We start from the raw sequence: 20,303 nt of genomic DNA on the forward strand, positions 1-20,303 counted from the left end.
TATTTTACGTGTTAAATACAAGTAAAATACACATGAAATACACGTTAAAAATCAGTTTGAACAGGTCAGTTGCCTGACGTGCACCGCTCCAAAAATGTAACGTGTCAATTCTACGCGGACCGCACACACTGTGATTGCTCTGACACAACCCCTTCCTCAGGGGTTATCATGCTCCCTCTGCATGTGTAATTGCACATTGGCGTGGACAACGACGCGGAAGTATAAATGAAAAGGTCCGACGTAGAAGTATAAATCAGCCTTAAATCCCCTCCCGTGGATTTAAACTCGCCTCATGGGATAGTAAAGTGTCCATCGGATGCACACTTAAGAATCTCGCCGCAAGTAGTAGGACATCCAGAGAATTTTCGGCTATTGTATTGTATTCAGACATAGTACTTTTTGGCGTGTTGTTTTTCACATATTACATAGTAGGGATTTTCACATACTACATAGTAGGGAAGTATTCGACTTCGAACGCATGCGTATATATTCTTTTTTCCACCACTATGTCAATTTAGGGGCTCCTTACTAAGGAATACTAGCCTGGATGCCAGCGAACTTAGCCCCGCCCACAACATTTGTAGTCGGGAAATTCGGTCTGGACTTGATCCGTTGTGGAGCAACTATGCTCGAACCAGAGCTGTTCGGACCAATCAAATTGTCAGGGCGTGCTTTATACGATGATGGACAGATGATAAACAATAACATAATCATCACGTTACCAAAGAGCGCTTGGGTTTAATTCGTTCTAACCCTAAGTGGAGAACTTGTTCGTATATGCATTCACCTTTACTATTTCTTTCAAAAATGATGATCGTGTTGGTAAGTACTCCGTGTAGCAGCAAAGCAGCAGCAAAGATCGTTTACACTCTTCTACTTCTTCCAGTGTGCGTGCAGTTGCGTTCTGTTGACAACTATGCGTCGCTCCGTTGCTCTGATTGGTTAAAGGTCTATCCAATTGAGTGCAGAGGCATTTTCTTTCCTGGTTTGGTTGAAACGCCCCAAAATCACAGCCCGATGGAGCAGTAGCAGACTCATATTCTGACTAGAATCTGAGAATGACGACGTCAGGCTAAAGGAATACCATGGTACGAGATTGCAAAAAGACAAATATCCTGCGAAAGTTCATTAACTGAGGATATTAATACAACTCTTCAGCAAAAAAACAAATGCACATTCATAAAATAAAAGGATTTAATAGACCAAAATACATTTAAATTCATTACATGTTTTGAATTTGATTTTGAAATTATAACAGCATAGCCAAGGGCATTAAAAAGAGTATTCAGTGTACAGTATAAAACAGTTCTGATTCAGTCATGCATTGTATGAATACTACAGTTTCCATTATCTATGACATTAGTACAAAAGCTTTCATTTCCGCTTGTATAACAGTGTCACTGAGCGGAGCGCTCTATCAGTCCCATGTAATGCTGAGCATCTGACAGCTGAGTTCCCAGAGTTTCTGAGCCATTTCATCATCTGAAGCTTCTCTTGAACACTGTGCTGGAGCACAGTCACTGGAAACAAAGATCCTCAGGTTTAGTGATACAGCTATAGAATAATATACATTGCATCCAACTAATGCAAATAAAAATGCTGTGCATATCGGGACGTGAAAATAGAATTCCGTAATACTGCTCTGTACCTGTAATATCCTCCACTCTCTTCGTCCAGCACCGGCTCCACAGCGCAGTAGATGGTGGTCTGGGCCCCCTGAATAGTGGTCTTGGTGAAGGGGCTGAAGACCTTGAGTGCGAACTGCACAGGCTTGCTGAGGTTCCTAAACAGCTCTGACTGCACCACACCAGGATGGAGGGAGTACACAGTCACACCACTGCCTAAGGACATGACCATACCATTATCAGAGTTAACAGACACACCTGCGTAAAACAACTAAACCAATGCGTCTCGCTGCAGCCTGCGGTGGATATCCAACCCGGCCCACATCCAGGTGTGACGTCAGAAGCCACACCCATGTCCAAATACGTCAAACCAGTTCAGCAGAAACTCCACCCTGCAGCCGATTCTTAAGATTTTATTGGTCACAGTACTGATTGCCTACACCAAACACTGATTCCTAAACCTTATTACATTAAGGCCTAGTCCACACGTACACGGGTATTTTTATAACCAGAGTTTTTCCTCCTCCGTTTTAAAAAACAATCGCGTCCACACAAGCACAGTTTTAAAAAAATCTCCGTCCACATGAAAACGCAAAACTGCGCTATGATTGGCTGCTTGATTTCCACATGGGTCCCATCCACGGCACCGATGCACTGAGGGATGCCATGGGCTCAGTGAAACCCTTCTACAAGTTTACTTTGGAATCAGTGACACTGACAGGTAACTGTAGGGGCAGGGCTCAAGTGGACTGAAGCTTCACACACTTGCCTTACTACCGTAAATCCTCTAATATAGGCCCGGGCCTTTATTTTACTCAAGCGCATCGCGGTCCAGGCCTTTATTGGAAGGAGGCCAGAATTAGAGGCAGGCCTCAATTTCTATTTGAGCAAATCAAACTACCAGTAGAATGACTAAAAATTAGATTTTGCGTCTATTTCAACCTATAAAATACTAGGTTCATTTATTGAAAACGTACAGTTACCATAACATTATGGTATGCATACAGAACATTAACAACAAATACCGGTAATTCAGGCTAAATTCCAGTGTAGAAATATGGTAACAAAAACGTAGCAAACATAGGCTACCGGTAGTGCATTGTAAACACTTAACCATACACGGTGATAATTAGGTTATTGATTCATAACAAAAGGCAACAGACACCTTACCGCTCCAAAGTTTAACCATTCCTGTCTCGTTTGGTTTGAAGTTATAAAAAAAAAATCCTCCAATTCTGTTTAATCCTCATCCTCCTCAGTTTCCTCCTCCTTTTCATCTCTCCCTGTAAACTCCTCATCACTCGCGCCAGCCTCTACAACAAGTTAATTATTGTACAGATCCTCTTCGTCGTCCTCATGTTCCGCTGCGCGTCTGTTCTCATCCTCGCGCCGTAAACGTTAGCCTACCGGACCCGGTGACTGAAGTCTCACGTGCGAGAGAGGTGATCAGACATCCCAACCTGAAAAAAGTCATTTCAGGGAGGTATCTCTCCTAAAATTATGTAGATCACTTTTACTATTTACATAAGCTGCTTATACTACTATTTATGTAAACTGCTTTTATTTATATTTCATTGCAACTTTAAACAGGTCTAAGGAGTTTGTTGTTTTCATGTAGCCTTGGCAACTAGCCGACCTGAAAAATATGCACATGAAATGAAACTTGTTTAACTCAACCATAACATGTTAGTTACAAACTGTAGAGCGTGCAAGATTATCATTATGTTTATACTTTATACTTTCGATTTTTGGGGCGAGAGATAAAAGCCCGAAGAGATAAAAGCCCGCCCACACTGACAATTGATTGGTTGACTTACCGAAACAAGCCAATCAGGACGCTCTCCGTCTTACATGCGCTTAATTAGGTGCACACTAGCACACACACGTAAGGTTTCTCGCTCTCTGCCGTGCGCGCGTGCACAGTTTGTGTCTCGCATGCGCGCTCTTGCTCGCTCGCTCTAGATTGCGGGAGAATTTTACTAATTTGCGGGCATCAGGGAGCTGCTATAAATATGCGGGAGACATGGGATGTCTGGGTGATTGACATGACCCCTGTGGTACTTGCATGTTACTATCACATGCAAGCATAATGTTGAGGCCTGCCCAGAAAAACGTTGGTTCTAATAATAGCCCCGGCCGCTATTAGAGACCGGCCTTTATTTACCTTCGGTGACAGCGAGACCGGCCAATGTTGGAGACCCGGCCGCTAATGGAATGCAGGCAAATATTAGAGGATTTACGGGTATGTTGTATTTTTTTATGCTGGCGCCTCTGTTCTGCAATACAATGAGATAACTGCACATGTATCTGTATGTAATAAGCGCTGTTAGCAGAGTTATTAAAAGTTACGTCCGCCATTGCATAGACTCCACTCATGTATAAACAAAAGCGATAACGGCGCACAATCTGATGTCAAACAAAGGAGAGAACAGCGCACACTTCGACTTAACAAGCCGAAATCTCCAGTTTCACCTTCTACACGACAACGCTGTAACCGGAGTTTCTAAAAAACTTCACCCTGGCCGGAGTTTTCAAAAAAGTCCGGTTTCAGTAACCGGATACTGCGTTTGCGTGTGGACGAACAGCCAAACCGCGTAGAAAAAGCTGCGGTTTTGAAAATACCCGTGTTCATGTGGACAGGGCCTAATATTAATCAAATAATAGCATGTTTTTAATTCAAAACGGTGACATTTCATTAAAATGTTGAGTAGTTTGCATCACTGGAAATTACTGTCGGTCACTGAATATTTCATTCATAAAACAGTCAAATATTAAATGTTTAGCTACTTACTCGCCATGTACTCTTGCACTGCTAAAACAAAAGCGTTGCATTGGAATACAGTAAAAAAATGACTTTTTACTGTAACCTTAACCAATGAAATTAGCTGCAGGGCGGGATTTCTGGTTAAGTGGTTTGGTGGTGGGGGATTCCGTTTCCTCATTAAAGCTACACTATGTAACTTTTCCGTCCCCTAGAGGTCGCCTGTTCAAAACAAAGGCGTAGTTTGATGACGCCACGTTTGAGCGCAGAATCTTTAGACATGTGGTCTTCACCTCACAGCCGGTGGAAAAGAGTCAGGATAGGACTCGGGCAGAAAATCATGTTCATGGATGCAATTATTAACATTACTGTAGTATGAAGCAGAGCAGGACCGAGTGTTGTGGAGCTGAGCAAGGCCGCAGGAGCGATTGAAGAGCGGGACTGTTATTATGGCATAGTCGCCGGCGGGACTTTTATTATGAAACGGTCGCCGACGCCACTTCCTCTTTTCCAGTCATGAGTATGAGGTAACGCAACTCTGTTAATCGTATTAGATATATCTGAGTGTGTTGAAACGGAAGTTATGACGTTCGCTCGGCGGCTGCTATGACACTTGTTCACACTGCAGTGAGAGTACAGCGTTTCTGCTAAATAAAACCGGAAACCGAGGGTAACGCAGATATGACGCAATCGACAGGCGACTCCCTCAAACGCATAGCTCACACATCCCGGGTCCTTGGTTAAAATAGCAATTTCTTACGATTTACAAATAGTTGGAAACATTTGGGATATTCTAAGTACTCAACTGAACAAAATATATAACACTGTCCTAGTGGTTTTTGGATATTTTACTGCAAAAATCTTACATAGTTCACCTTTAACTTTAAAAAAGTTTTTTTTTTTCGCAGGGTGGGGGGCAGTATCAAGATGCATGTTGACTAAATTCAAGCATTAATGAGAAAACAGTGTCTTCACTTTTATCTTTTTACACATTCATTTCCCACATATAATTGAATGAGGAAATGAAAAACAAAAGAAAACAGCCACAACAGACAAGCATGTTGACTACTTGAACATACATTTTGCTCTCCTTTCTTTCTGGCCAGCAAATTTCTCAATGACTCTCTGATTAAAGTCAGTCATCTCAGTAGTGTCATGACGTTTGCATTGTTCAGTCAGATATTTGAGGTCTCTTATCCCCGTTGTTGTCCACAAAACTTCAGTACCAACACTTTGAAATAAAAGACAGGGAAAGCAATAAAGGGCATTGCTAACAACACATCCAGCCAGCCACCTACGTTTCTCATAACAAGTGTGTGAAGCTCCGAGTGCAGCTGCGTCCTGTCACTGGCCTGCTGCTGGATTTGTAAATCGCGTTGGTCCAGTTCGGGATCTTCCAACGAACGCCTTGTGAAAGAATTTGGTTTAACTGCTGCCATCTCTACGAAACTGATCATCCTAGCAAGGTTTTGGCTGAGTCGGAGTGACTGTGTCGCCCGCGCACTTTTGCTTTAGTGGCCAAGAACGGAAAGTTGAATGACAGAATGATGTAAATGTACGTCAAATCAAGCAAAATGGTTCTTGATTCAAACATAATCAAATCGTATCATATAAGTTATTTTGGTAACATTTTAAAATACTGTTCCGTCATGAATAAATAACTACACAGGAACAAATGAGTAGCGCAGTATTAAAGCTGCAGTCCATAAGATTTGTCTCTTTGTCGCCATCTCTGTTTGAAACCTGGATTTGCAGCTAGTTGCGGAATTATTATCTTTACGTGGGTTGTACATCTTGTACATCGTCACGGCTCCTCAGCGCACATGAATCTAATGTTTTGAGGACTATGTGTAGGCTGTCACCGCACCAGTGTGGATACTGTACTTCAGAATTACACCGGAAGATGTCCTCTGAACAAGTAAGTAACATGTCTGCCACTTTTGTTCTTTACAATAAATCGCGCTACCAACGGTGATTACATCTAAGGATCGCTTAGCTCATATCACATCAAACAGTGCAAATTATTATCATTGTTATACTTTGTTCTCAAACTGTTAATGTTAACAACATCAGCATTGTGTGACTATGTGTATTCAGTGTATATTAGCGTTACCTGTAGATTTAAATTTCCGTACAGTCTAATCTTTTGCTTTTGACTACAGGTGAATCTCCTGTTGTCACTGATGATTGTCGTTTGGACCTTTCTGGATTACAATCCGCCATCAAAATGATACATTTAATTATTCCAGCTGCTGTTATAAAAGGCTATAAATGATCCGCCACCTGCAGCATCCTCACATGCGATACTACTACTAGCCGGACTGACTCCTCCTTTATGTATGACGTGATGAAATGACTCAAAGATGATCGTATTTCATGCGGAAACCTACCAGTAGCTACCACTTAAATTTTAACACATTATTACAAACTTGTCATTGTGAATCGGGCTAAGGTAAGGAGATAGCTTTGAACACTGGCTGGTTCAAAATTTAATTTTGGATCCTTTTTAACAACATCACAAAAAGTTACGTACTGCAGCTTTAACATTTTAGTAACTATTAAAGCTCTGTCCAGGGTGATTTCCTCAACCTCAGAATGACCTTAGAATGTTGTATAAGGAATAGAGAGCGGGAACTATGTATTGTTCCCTTTCGAACGGTCAGTTCGTACTGCGATTATATGGGAATTCTCCTATTCTCGAATATACTGTAACAGTATTCTAAATTGTTAGCATTATTTCCTCGACATTACTCCCCCTTCCGTTTCTGTCGTAGTTAAACAGCATGTTGTCTTAACAGAAAAATCCTTCAGAATCTGTATAAATCTCCAACAGTGCACATAGAGAATTACTTCTTTTTACTAGAATTACTGGTGAGAATTACTTTTGGTATTTCCTCCTCTTTGGTATAGAACCTGTCTAGAATGTCTGCTTTGTGATCTCTGTGTGGTTATTTTGAACAGATCACTGGTCATCTGTTATTAGATCTTGAGTTTGAATTGTCACATGAATGACAATCAGTGAAAAGCACAGAAACAGGACATTCTCCTCATGCTTAGGACAATCCTGCAGGAAGTACTCAGAGACAAACACAGGGATCAATTCTGACTGAGCGCCTTCCTCTGGTTTTGACTGAGATTATGTAGTCTCACAGGGAAAAAATATGGCATTTAAAGTCACCATAAAATCAAAATCCTGCTGCTAGCGTCAGTCGCTAGTGCACCTCTTGAGGCCAGGGGAGTGAGGATTACGCGCACAGCTCTTACTGGTCTGTTACACAAAGGCGGGATGCCCTGTCACTCATATGAGATTGACCAATAGCAAACCACAACAATCCAACCATCCAATCAATTCCCAATGTACAAAATAACGTCCCACCGTAAATTTTTCTTATTCGAGAAGCCGTTTCATATCGACTTTAGGGTGTGTTTACACTTGTAGTTCGGTTCTCTTGGTTCTTTTGGTCCGGACCAAAAAATAAATAAAAAATGTATCCTGAACGTTCACACTGTTATTTTTAAAAACAAACCTAAAGATAAAAAAAGGCTTTTATGAGTATACTTTGAACTTGTCGAACATCCAAACAATGCTGTGTGCTGGGCTAAATGCGTTCGCTGTATGCATGTACATACATATGATGGTTTATGATGATTCTGAAGCCAGTAACGAACTTTGTTGGCCAACATTATGACCAGAAAAAACAGGTATGCTTGAGCATTCTCTCCTTGGTTTAACCTCTCTCATTGTGTTGGTTTAATCTTTTGTACTATTTCCTTGTTCCCGTTCTTGGTTCGTCTCTTTGGTTTTCTGATTGACTAGCTTAACTCGGATGATTGATTCATTTATTAAGCTTGGTCTTGGTCCGTAGAAGGTTGTATAAGGAATAGAGAGTGTAGTGAAAATTAATTTTGCTTTATGCAGATTGTATTTACTTTATATTATGTATGTGTTTGCATAACAACAGACAACTGACCTTAGTGGAAAATTGCTGTGCATATGTGCTATCTCATGTGTCAGACGAGACAAACTAAAATTGTGTTTGCAACAAAAGGTGTCACATGTCTACATCCTGCTGTTTCTTAGAAGAGGCTCCTCTATTCGGGGCCTAAAGATGGCCTTTGCCTCCTTTTGTGGTATATATCTTCAATTCCACTATAATAACAGGAAAACAGCAGAGTGAGGGGTAACAACGTATATAAGGCAGCCTGCACTGGCCTTATACTGTCCTTCTCTGCAGAAACTTTGTCTGTATGTGAATGGCCTTCTTGCAAGAATAAAATACTTCGAAGACAATTGGGTTTGGTTTTCATTACAATCTCACCACTAAAGAGTTGTGTAAAATTTCCACGACAAGAACGAGAACTACTATTAACTAACAAGAAACTCTATTTAACGAATTAAGTAATAGTGCATAGTCGAATGTAGTAGTTCACTATTGGCTAATCAATTTTTCATACCTCCCAAAGGACTACGAAGAACTACAGGTTCATAATAATTGTGAATAATATATAATTCATTCTAACGTGAAGATCATGGTAACCCACTAGTAATGACTCAAGTGTTACCAAATCCATCTGAAGGAATTACTATCCAAAACCTTACAAAAACTTAGAAAAAAAAATAAAAGCTTACAATGACTTCAGTACTAATTACTAGGGAGTTATCATGCTTTTGACTTTAGAATACTGATCCAAATAAAAAATAGTTCCTTTTGAAGGATGTGGTAATACCTGAGTCATTACTATCCAAAACTTTACAAAAAACTCAAAAGCTTACAATGATTTCAGTAATTACTAGAGAGTTATCGTGTTTTTGACTTTAGAATACTGATCCAAATAATTCCTTATGAAGGATTTGGTCATATTTGAGCCATTACTAGTGGGTTACCATGATCTTAACTTTAGAATTAATTATACAGGTTCATAATTAACATGAATAATGTACTGTGTAATAGTTCTTGCATTACCCATTTGTTTGTGTGTAGTTATTCATTAATGACGGAACAGTATTCTAAATTGTTATTTCCTCTACATGACTAAACCAAAAACGAGACATTATGTCACAAGATGCTAATTGCATGCCTGTTTTTTCTTGTCATAGTCACAATGTTACCCATCACAGTTCAGTTCGCAAATCTTTGTTTGTGTGTGTGACGTGTTCTCAGCTGGTCAAAATACCATCATATGTAGGCTACGCACATACAACGAGCACATTTATCCCGGGACAGGGCAAACAAAACCTTATCCAAAAATTAAACATTTTTGTAAAGTTTTAAAACTAGAGGGGACCGTTCATTTCAAGCTCTGGCACCTAGGCTGTGGAATGCATTGCCTCCTTCCTTACGCTGCCTTGACTCAGTGGAAAATTTTAAAACACAGTTGAAAACTCTTCTATTTAAAAAGGCTTTCACCTAGACTGTAGGGTGGTTAGGTCGGTCTTTGGTGCATTTCTGTTTATTTTTCTTATCTATTTATTGTTTTTGTTACTTGTTTGATTAGGTACTGTACTGTGGTGAAGCACTTTGTGATTTTTATCTGTGAAATGTGCTATACAAATAAATTTTACTTACTTACTTACTTACACAGCATTGTTTTGGATGTTCGGTACGTTCCATCACGAAACACACAGCCGACCAATCAGGTTGTGAACATATCCCTATGCATTTAGGTTCTGTTTTAAAATGAACTCTGACACTCTGAACTCTAGGAGGACCAGGGCCAAATGTTTTTTTTTTTTTTTCTGGACCAAACGAGCCATGCGAACCGAACTACAAGTGTGAACACACCATAACAGAGCAATTTTTTTTAATCGAAACAAATGCCAAGTGTGAACACAACCTATGTCACGTTGTTGTACTCACATGAATACCAAATCAAGCAGTGCTCAGGATAAAGACAAACAAGAATTTTGTTTTTGTGCTTAAGGATCATGTTTAGTCTAGCATTGATAGCCATGCTATGAAGGTCACATACCCTGCAGTCTTTTAGCCAAGGAGCGTGTGCAGAGGATGTTAGCTAGTTTGCTCTGGCCGTAAGCCCTCCGCGGGGAGTAACCCTTCTCACTGTTTATGTCATCCAGATGGATGCTGCCCCATGTATGGGCCACAGAAGCCACGTTGATGATCCTGGAGGGGGTTGATTTCTTGAGGAGGTCCAGCAGAAGGTAGGTGAGCAGAAAATGGCCTGTTGGTAGTTTGAAGAAGATAAAAATAGTCAGGGGTTGTTTGACCTTTCATTGTCCCTCATGTCCTGTTGATGCCTCTGTGCCTTATTTGTCTATTACCCAAAAAATGCATGGAAGTGGATGTATATGGGAAGGATGTGTACTATATGTGAGCGTTTGGTTTAGGTTCCAACAGGAAGCCAGCTTGGGCTGATAAACTATTAAACAGCACGCACTGTCAATTTAGAGGGTCACTACTCCACACTAGTAGGAAGTCTGAGACTTCCTCTGTGAAACAAGGTTGCTTTATACATAGGGGCAGTCTATAACCAAACACAATTAGTGCTTAATTTGAAAGAAGTCACTTTTATTGACTAAATTGCTTGGTTTACTGGTCAGAAATAGTAACAGCATGGATTAGATACAGGAAATCTAATTTTACTAATAGTCTTATTTTTTCCTGGGTCATAATGAGTGTTTACATCTACAAAAAAGATGATCATTTGAAATTGACACAGATATTTGTAAAATTCAAAATATATATTTGTACAGATTGTAAATATTACATGCACACCTACACTACCATTCAAGGGTCAGGAGTCAGTACTTTTTTTTTATTTTTATAAATTAATACTTTTATTCATACATTCATTAAATGTTAAAAATAGAAAACCTTAAAATGTAGTAGTATTTTACAATATTACTGTTTTTACTTTAGTTTTGATCAAATGAATGCCTTGCTGAGCATAAGACACTTCTTTAAAAAAAAACATTGAAAGAAATTTTATACAATGCCTTATTACCTTATTAATGGCAGCGAAGTACATTTTTCATGAAATGTACACAATTTCAGATGTAATTTTGGTTTATGGCCATGATATTACTAAAGCCCATTGGCTAATTTAACACACAAAAAAGGAATTCCTTCAACATGTCCTGCCCAAACTTCCTGTTTGAAAAAGAAATACCGAAAATAATATTCATCACAGGTTATGTTATGTTTTATCTGTGATGGTTTAGTCTTTTTACTGTTTCCTTGTTTCTGTTACTGCATCCCTCTCTTGGCTTGTCTCCTTGGTTTCCGATTAACTGGTCTATTTAATTCAGTTCTCTGTCCGTTCTTGTCCGTGTGTTTGATGGTTGTCCTGTTCCTGTTAATAAGTTATTTGTGAGTATTTTATTATCTTCTAATTTTGTTATTGAATCTGTACTGCTGCACTCTCTTTATTTTTTCGCCTGCCGCAACCCTCGATTCGTGACAATACTGTACTATATAGATAGTGTATGCATGTAAATATATCATGTTGCATAATGTAAAACACACAGTAAGATAACAAAGTCATTACCTAAATGGTTTACACCAAACTGCATCTCGAAGCCATCTGCGGTTTTTGAATATGGGCACATCATGATTCCAGCATTGTTGATTAGAATGTTAACTTGCTGTTCCTCTAAAATACCAAAATATAAATAAAGACTCAGTAGCATATTGCATAAATATTATATAATACTATATTAATACTATTCATATAAAAGTGTATATATAATCTTAATAATGATATTAAAATCCTTGCTCAAAGGAAATAACATACATAACAATGCATTTAAAGTAATAATCAAATGTCCTACACACCCTTGTTTATGAGCTCTGCAAAAGCTCTGATGGATTTGGTATCGGATAAATCAAGTTTTTTCACCACAATGTTTTGGTTTCCAGAATCCTCCATTAATTCTTCTCTGGCGGCCTGTGCCTTTTCCAGGTCTCGGCAGGCCATGATGACTCGAGCCCCTGAGGACATCACATAGAGAAGCTGATAGAAATGTACTTTCCAGTCCCGAAACAGAGCAGCTATCCTTCACGGATCTGAAATAGTTCTGTTTACATATTCCAGCAAAAACGTCCTTGCTGTGAAATGTCCTTGCATAATAATTAATTTGGTGCTAAACTGGGATGTAAGGCTGATGAGCTAACACAATAGCAGTTTGCCTGGTAATTACTGTGCAGAATGTCTATTATACTATTCAGAGCAATTTGGCTGGCAAGCGTCAGAGTTTCTTTGTTGGAATTCAGCGGGTCCATGTGGGAAAGTGTACAGTTTTACATCTCTTTGGCAGATAGCATTGTAATGCTGTCGTTTATTTATCAGCATGCATTCAAAGCTTCCAGGAGTCTGTTGTTTATTTTAAGATGAAATATTTGCTGTTTTAATTTGATCACATTTGACATTAGGACATTATCTATGCAGTTTATACTCCCAGATTATGCTGATTTTATGCAATATTTTAAAGAGAATCAACTATAATAAATATGGATCCAAAACGTTTTTGTCAACTGCTACAATAGTGTAAATACAGTGGGCTAGATTGCAATTGTTCCAGCTAAACTCCCCATACCCCGTTCTAATTAGAGTGGCATCACACATGGCATGGCTTTATCCCGTAACAGGTTGGCAGTCGATGCCAACATGTGCTGTGAACAGAACAAATCAAATTATTCAGAGCATTTTCCTTTTAAGGTCAAGACTGAGTTGAGACGTAGTATGTCCTGAAAACTAAAATGAGGTCTGTTAGTTCCTTACCTCGTCTGGCAAGGTCTCTCGCTGTCTCTTTCCCTATGCCTGTATTCGCGCCTGTGATTATGACTGTTTTATCATCAAGACGTACAGAAGAGCTCCACTGACCACAGAAGACATTTCTGGAATTGATTGAAGAGCATATGTTTATTCAATACCTATAGATGAGAGCGGGGCTCGTTGTCACTGTTACTCCAGTGTATTTTGAATTAAGTAAATGCACACTGTAAACAATTATATGATCAATAAGTTGACAACATATTCATTGAAATGACTTAAACATCCAAGTTGCTTGTACGTTATAGTGCAGGCAAGTTGCCACTATATCGGATAAGCTTTTCCTACAGTGAAATAAACACAAAACAATTCATGAAACAGGAACTTTCTGAAATATCAGACCATTTTTTTGACCAATACATTTTGTACTTAATATCTACACCTACAATTTAGCTTGATTTAAGAGGGTTTGAAACCAACATAAAAACTCACTTTTAAATGACTCAATCTCATTGTTGCTGACTGAGATGCAGCCAACTTCTGTCAACTTCCTCGTGTGACAACTAGACTAGCCCCATTCTCCTATATTTAAATTATATCAGCTGGTATGATCCAAAAATGTATGGTATATATGTAAGGTAGTTAAACAGTACAGGCATAGTAATTGGCATTTAAAGAATGATAATGTTTTTTGTTTTTAAGAACATTGTTGGATCCCATTTATCCAGTTAAAAGTTTTACCAATACAGTTTTACAGACTTGCTTACCTTATTGAGTGCATTGTTCTAATATTGCCTGGCTCCCCTCAGCAGACAGTAGTGCTCTACTCTAGCGTCCTGTGTAATTTATGAATGAGATATTACTATGCGGTCCGTCTCCAAGCCCCTCCCGTCCAGAGCTCTGCCCTCTGGCCAATGAAACGCGTCTGAGATCAATAAGCGTTCATGCAGCCACCGTTCGCGGGAATGCGCTCGCTGTGGTGGCCTTGAACTCCAAGGCAGCTTTGTTGACTTGAATCTCTTTTGCAAGGTTGGACATTCCGCTACACGTCACCAGAACAGACAATACAATTACGTCACCCACTTAAAAATGAGCCAATTTGTGCAAATGCGTGACCGCGTGTGTCCACTAGATGTCCTCGTTGTGTCAGTCTTATGTTTCTCTACGAACTATTTACAGCACACTGAACACGTCTTACCTCAGAGAAGTAATGTCATTTTATTTAAGATACTTCACAGTCAACATTAACATTCACATTTTTAACCTTTTTTCTATCGGCTATCGTTTGCACTACCCTTCCTTACAGGGTTAGTTCACCCAAAAAAATCATTTTTCCCCCAAAAATCATAATAGTAATTTACTCACCCTCATGTTATTCCAAACCTGTATGAGTTTCTCTCTTCTGTTGAACACAAAAGAAGATATTTTAATGAATGTTTGTAACCAGACAGTAACTGACGGCATTTTTTCCTACTATGGAAGTCAATGGCTACCGACAACTGTCTGGTTACTGACATTCTTACAGAAGAAAGAAACTCCTACAGTGTTGGAACAACTTAAGGGTGAGTAAGTGATGACAAATTTCATTTTTGGGTGAACTATCCCCTTAATGTTACTTAGTATTACTTATTTCTTACCCCTTTAGGTACATCCCAAGACATGTCTACCCCATTAACACAACGGTATTTTACATATTATTTAGCTTTCGTATTTATTTATACTGTGTCCAGCCATAGTGTCTAGTATTTGTCTTGTTACATGTTCTTCGTTTTCAATAAACTCACGTTAGCCATTACTAGCTGCATGTTACGCAGCATGTTTCAATAATCACACACCTGAAAAATCCAGCATAAACCAGCATGAATTCCATGTTGGTCTAGGCTGGGTTATGATGGATTGAGCCCTTATATTAAGATTTTCTTAAGAACCAGTTTCACCAACTATTAAACTTTTAAATGTCAATACTCCTTGTATCGCTGAATCAATAACACTAAATTAGTAAAACACATGAATACAGAGAGGACTCAATGGGTTGGTGTTGAATAACTATTAATACTATAATTAGTATGAAATAAGGCTGTGGTGGAAGTCATATCTTCTCATTTCCAACGAATCCCCAGCAGATGGCAGCTGACAGCCCACAGTCTGCTCGCAGTGTTGTTGTCCTCAGCAGCCCTGGAGCACGGGGCTACGGCACAGTTACTGTGAGAGATCATGAGAGAAACTATTTTACTAAACAGTAGCGTGAGGAAGCTAAGAGCAGTTCATTTGGTTACTGCCAAATTTAACATCACTAGTGCAAAATAAAAAGCATGTTGTGAACAATGGTGCTTGCTTATGGGAAAGATTATTATTTCATGAGTGCAACAACAGCTAGCACCAGCTACTGTATTCTAGTTCTGACAAACCTGTAGTAGGTTCCAGTAGGTAGGTCAGGAGTGACGGCACAGTACAGAGTGGTATATGCGCCCTCTGCAGGGGTTTTTATCAGGAAACCAAATGTCTTCGCACAGACCTGCAGAGACTTCTTCAGATGCCTGATGATCTCGGTCTTCACTAGGCCTGGATCCACAGCATATACACTCACTCCCATCTCTGCCACAGAAGCAGGGCTGAACATTAATCTACATGAGCTACAGTTAGAAGAATGAAAAGCTAACCATGCTTTATTTTCACAAAGTGTGCAAGAACGCTCTTATTGCCTAAATGAAGAATGTTTGAGGGTAAAACGTGGGACAGACATGTTAGGATAGCATACTAATGAATTAGCAACACATTATATGGAAGATTTGCCCGTCTCCTTCTGACACATGATCTCCTTAAAGGGACAGTTCACCTTTAGTCCCACTTGTGTGCTTTTCCATATACTCTGAAAGTAAAAGGGGAACAATTGACATCTTGGACACTCATGCGCCTTTCACACAGAACCTGTGTTTAAAATGTAAGATGGAGAGCAGTGGACATTTTTGCGTTTATATCACAATTCAGACTTGAAAATTGCGAGTTTATATCTCACAATTCAGACTTAATAACCCGTAATTGACCTATCGGTAAGCCCCGCCCCTCAAACACAGATGAGCCAATGGCAGTTGAGTATCAGTTGCGCTGGGACCGGAACTCGGACATCTTTAGGTTTCATCACCATAGAGAAACATTGGAAAATCCGAAGCTCTCATCGGTTTGATGGTGTTTATGCTACAAAAATGCTAAAATGTCGTGCCTAAGGTACTGTAACACTCATTCCAGGGATCCTGAGAGGATTTTCTGTTTATCATACTCTCATTAAGTTATGATTAAAGTCCCTGCTAACATACAAACCGAAATAATTAACTGTAGGCTAACAGTGTAACGTTAGGTCAAAAACACGAAGGTCTACATTTCAGTGCCTCTCCATATTAAACTGGTTTAATGTAAATTCATTTAATTTTAGATATGTTTAAAGTGTAGGCCTACATTATCCGTCTTACTAAGGAGGACTCCTATTTTGATGGGTATTATAGTTTACGGGTTGTGAAAGGGAGAGCTTGCACGCAGTTTATCGGAGTTGTTTTGCAGATACAAAGTTTACCAATTATTAACTGCACCCCCGAAAAGTCATAAGTTCTGTGTATATGATTGTTTACTGTTAGTTGTATGAGTGTTTTTGTGTAATTTGCTGTGTATGTTAATGGTAATGCAACGGAGAGAGATAGTTTGTGAATGAGATGTTAGTGCGCACTTCTTATGCTTTGTTTGTTCAGCTCTTGCGATGATTTTTTGGAGTAAAAAATGGCATAATAAACGTGATAAACCATCAGTAAAGTTTGGCCATCATTCGGACGGGTAACCGCTACATTCTGTGTCCAAAAACATCTTGGGATAAGGTTTTCACACGGACAGCTGTCATTGTAAGATATAGCAACTCTGTTTGTTTGTCCAAGTTAGCAACAGTAACTAAGGGGGGCGGGGCATTTTTTCTCTCAAAATTGTGGTGAAAAACACAAGGTTTAGAGTTTTGTAAAGTGGTCACGATCTGAGAAATAAAATTTTACTTGAGCTTTTGACATGGCCTCTGCAGATGAAAATGAACGCGTACTTCCTCGTTGCAACTTTGGCCCCGCCCATCCATTGGCGTGTTAGTGAGAAGACGAGGAAAGAAGAGGATCACTGGACTAAAAATAACATTACCTTCCAAAGGATCCTAATGCTAGGAATGTATTATTTATTTATTTTTCAACAATGTGAATGTCTCAGATAAGCATTATTTATTTGTATTCGGCGCAGGCTTTTCAGACAGACTTTTACGATAAGGACTCGACAGTAATGTGACAGCATGTAAGTAACCGTGTTAATTCTAATGCCTGATCTGTGACCAGTGATTTCTGATATGCAATGATTCATGTACAGTCAGATGTTCTTTGTCTGTGTCAGTGACACAACTTCACTTTGTGTCTCTTAGTAGGATAAAAATAATCTGTTATTTAAACTGTGATTAAATTATATATAGAAAGCGATCAAAGAACGCTCCCTTTGCAAATGCTGGAGCTGTCAATCAAAGAGTGTGAGTTCTGAACAAAACTCCCGTAATAATTAACAAATATTTTGTTTACATTGTGTTTGCACTGTTAGTAATGATGAAAGCGTAGATATCGAGTTGCAATGACGAGATCACTGCATTCATGCGTCTGTGATCGGCTACAATGCCAAATCTAAATATAATGCCATAGATCTAAATATAATGCTATAATCAATACTTTTCATGATTAGTTAATCTTGAGAGCTGTAATAGTAAAAAACATGCTAAAAGTTTTCGAGAGAGTTGTAATACTTAGCTATTTCATATGCAAAGATGTCAGCCAATCACAGAAGTGGATATATACACTGAAATCTCACAGAAGACATAAAACAATAACCCTTTAAATTAGCCTTCTTTTAACTTGAGCGCTGCATTTTTAGAACGTGTATCATGCACGAGTTGCAAAAGAGACATCCACTCCTGCATTGTGTGTTTGTGCATTTTGGGGGCGGAGGAATGAAGGGAGGGTGTGTTTGTTTGGGCTAATTTCAAATATAAAGTGTTCAACAATGATTTGCAGAAATTGCTTACGGCACCTTTAAAACCTTCTACATACATGTTCTGTATGAACGGCCCCTTTAAATGTGTTTTCCTTTTTTTCCAGAACATTAAGAGTGTTTTTAGATTTCACTTTATGCATGATCTTATACTGGCTCTTACCTTCCACTCTGGTGGAGAGCTCTCGTGTAAAAAGTATGTTGGCCAGTTTGCTCTGTACGTAGGCCTTCACGGGATGATAGCTTTTCTCACTGTTCAGGTCCTCAAAGTGGATCTTTCCCATGGGGTGAACCAACGAAGAGACATTAATCACTCTAGAAGGAGCTGAATGCTTCAACAGATCCATTAGGAGGAACGTGAGAAAGAAATGTCCTGAAGAAGAAAAGGAGTCATACATCACATGTCAAGTGTGAACAATCTCTTTAGCTGCTAAACAACAAATAAGGATTCTTTGATATTGCTTGAAAGAACGAGAATGACTAGCGCACTTCATCATACCTAAATGATTGACTCCAAACTGTGTCTCAAAGCCGTCTGTTGTTGTGGAATATGGACAGATTGCCACTCCAGCGTTGTTAATCAGCAAATGAAGAGACTTTTCAGCTTAAATCAAATAAAATAACTAGATAAGAATTAAACATGAAGCATTTCATATCACTTTTTTTTTTAACCATAACTCACTGTTGTAAATCAGTTCAGCAAAACCACAGATGGATTTTGTGTCGGCCAGGTCCAGTTTACGAACCACCACGATGGCGTTCTCCACGTCTCTGCTGATGTCACTGGCTGCCTGCTCAGCCTTCACCGTGTCTCTGCAGGCCAGGATCACTCGTGCGCCTCGGGATTAATGACACACTTTGTTCCATTATTTGAAAGACTGGTACATTCTTTTGAGCAATTTCAGGTAAAAAAAAAAAAGAAAGTCTGTATAGGCCTAAATATCAGATCAAATGGCAATGCAGTCAGATCTAATATATTTCATCTGTGCCTCTAATATGAAAGGAAGGCTCGATGTGTTTTTTCCACAGTGTGTCGATTTGGCAAGAGTACCCACCCCGCTTTGCCAGGTCCTTCGCCGTTTCTTTCCCAATCCCGGAGTTTGCTCCAGTCACTATAGCAGTTTTTCCATCTAACCGAATATCAGATGACCAGCTTTTGATGAAAAGCCCTCTGAAAATAATAAATACTAATAATAAGTAATATTCTTGACAGACATATGTAATATATTACCATTATGAATATTAAAAGGTAAATATGAATAAGTTTATTTTAATGTTATTAACATATTTATGATTCCTTTACTACTACTAATAATAATAATACATTTCTATTAATAAAATAATAATACTTGCTAATATTTCAATATATCTTAAGTTAATTATACTGATTATTTATTTGATAAACATTATTATTATATGATAAAAATAATAGTATTATTACTATTATTAATAATAAAATAATAATATATTTATCTATGAATCAAGTTAATTATACTGATTATTTAAAATAAAAATTATTATATTATAAAAATAATAGTATTATTACTATTATTAATAATAAAATAATAATATATTTATCTATTAATCAAGTTAAGTATACTGATTATTTCAAATAAAATTACATAAAAAGTACATTTGTATTCATAAAAAATGATAATATATGTTTCAGTATCTCTTAATCAATTTAATTACACTGATTATTTAAAATAAAATGAATACATTTGGATTATTATTAGTAATAAATGACAATATATACTTCAATTTCTATTAAACAAAAAATGTACACAAAAATAAATACATTTGTATTAATAAAAAATTATAATAATCCAAAATAATATATTTCAATATAATAAGTAAATTATAAGAATTATTTAAAATAAAAACAAATACATTTGTATTAATAATAAAACAATACAAAAATAATTGGGATACTATATATATCAATCTCTCAATCAAGTTAATTATAGCAATCAAATAAAATGCACCTTACCTTAACACATTCATTTTCTCAAAAGTCTTATTACATGTGAACTCGCAAGAAGGATCTTTTTCAAAGCTTCTCATGATACTGTGTCATAATAAATGCTTGAGTGTCATTTGTACTTGAATAAGGAGGACAGAAAATCCCCTTTCTT

The 20,303-nt window shown here is 38.2% G+C and overlaps 2 protein-coding genes across 2 annotated transcripts; both read right to left on the reverse strand.

Moving 5' to 3' along the window:
• Positions 1–1,181: 1,181 nt before the first annotated feature.
• Positions 1,182–14,129, reverse strand: LOC307119282 (retinol dehydrogenase 12). The gene is made up of 7 exons (XM_079805472.1): positions 13,884–14,129; positions 13,126–13,241; positions 12,180–12,335; positions 11,893–11,997; positions 10,357–10,566; positions 1,649–1,841; positions 1,182–1,520 (listed from the first exon to the last, which is right to left on the reverse strand). The coding sequence occupies exons 1-7, from the start codon at positions 13,895–13,897 to the stop codon at positions 1,418–1,420; spliced, it is 897 nt and encodes a 298-aa protein (XP_079661598.1). The 5' UTR covers positions 13,898–14,129; the 3' UTR covers positions 1,182–1,417.
• LOC307119281 (retinol dehydrogenase 12) lies at positions 13,244–20,248 on the reverse strand. Its single transcript, XM_079805471.1, has 7 exons — positions 20,159–20,248; positions 19,224–19,339; positions 18,851–19,006; positions 18,668–18,772; positions 18,332–18,541; positions 15,525–15,711; positions 13,244–15,318 (listed from the first exon to the last, which is right to left on the reverse strand). Exons 1-7 carry the CDS (start codon positions 20,230–20,232, stop codon positions 15,216–15,218), a joined length of 951 nt encoding a protein of 316 aa, XP_079661597.1. The 5' UTR covers positions 20,233–20,248; the 3' UTR covers positions 13,244–15,215.
• Positions 20,249–20,303: the final 55 nt, after the last annotated feature.

The sequence above is a fragment of the Gobio gobio genome (assembly GCF_949357685.1).
Source record: "Gobio gobio genome assembly, chromosome: 23".
NCBI lineage: Eukaryota > Metazoa > Chordata > Actinopteri > Cypriniformes > Gobionidae > Gobio > Gobio gobio.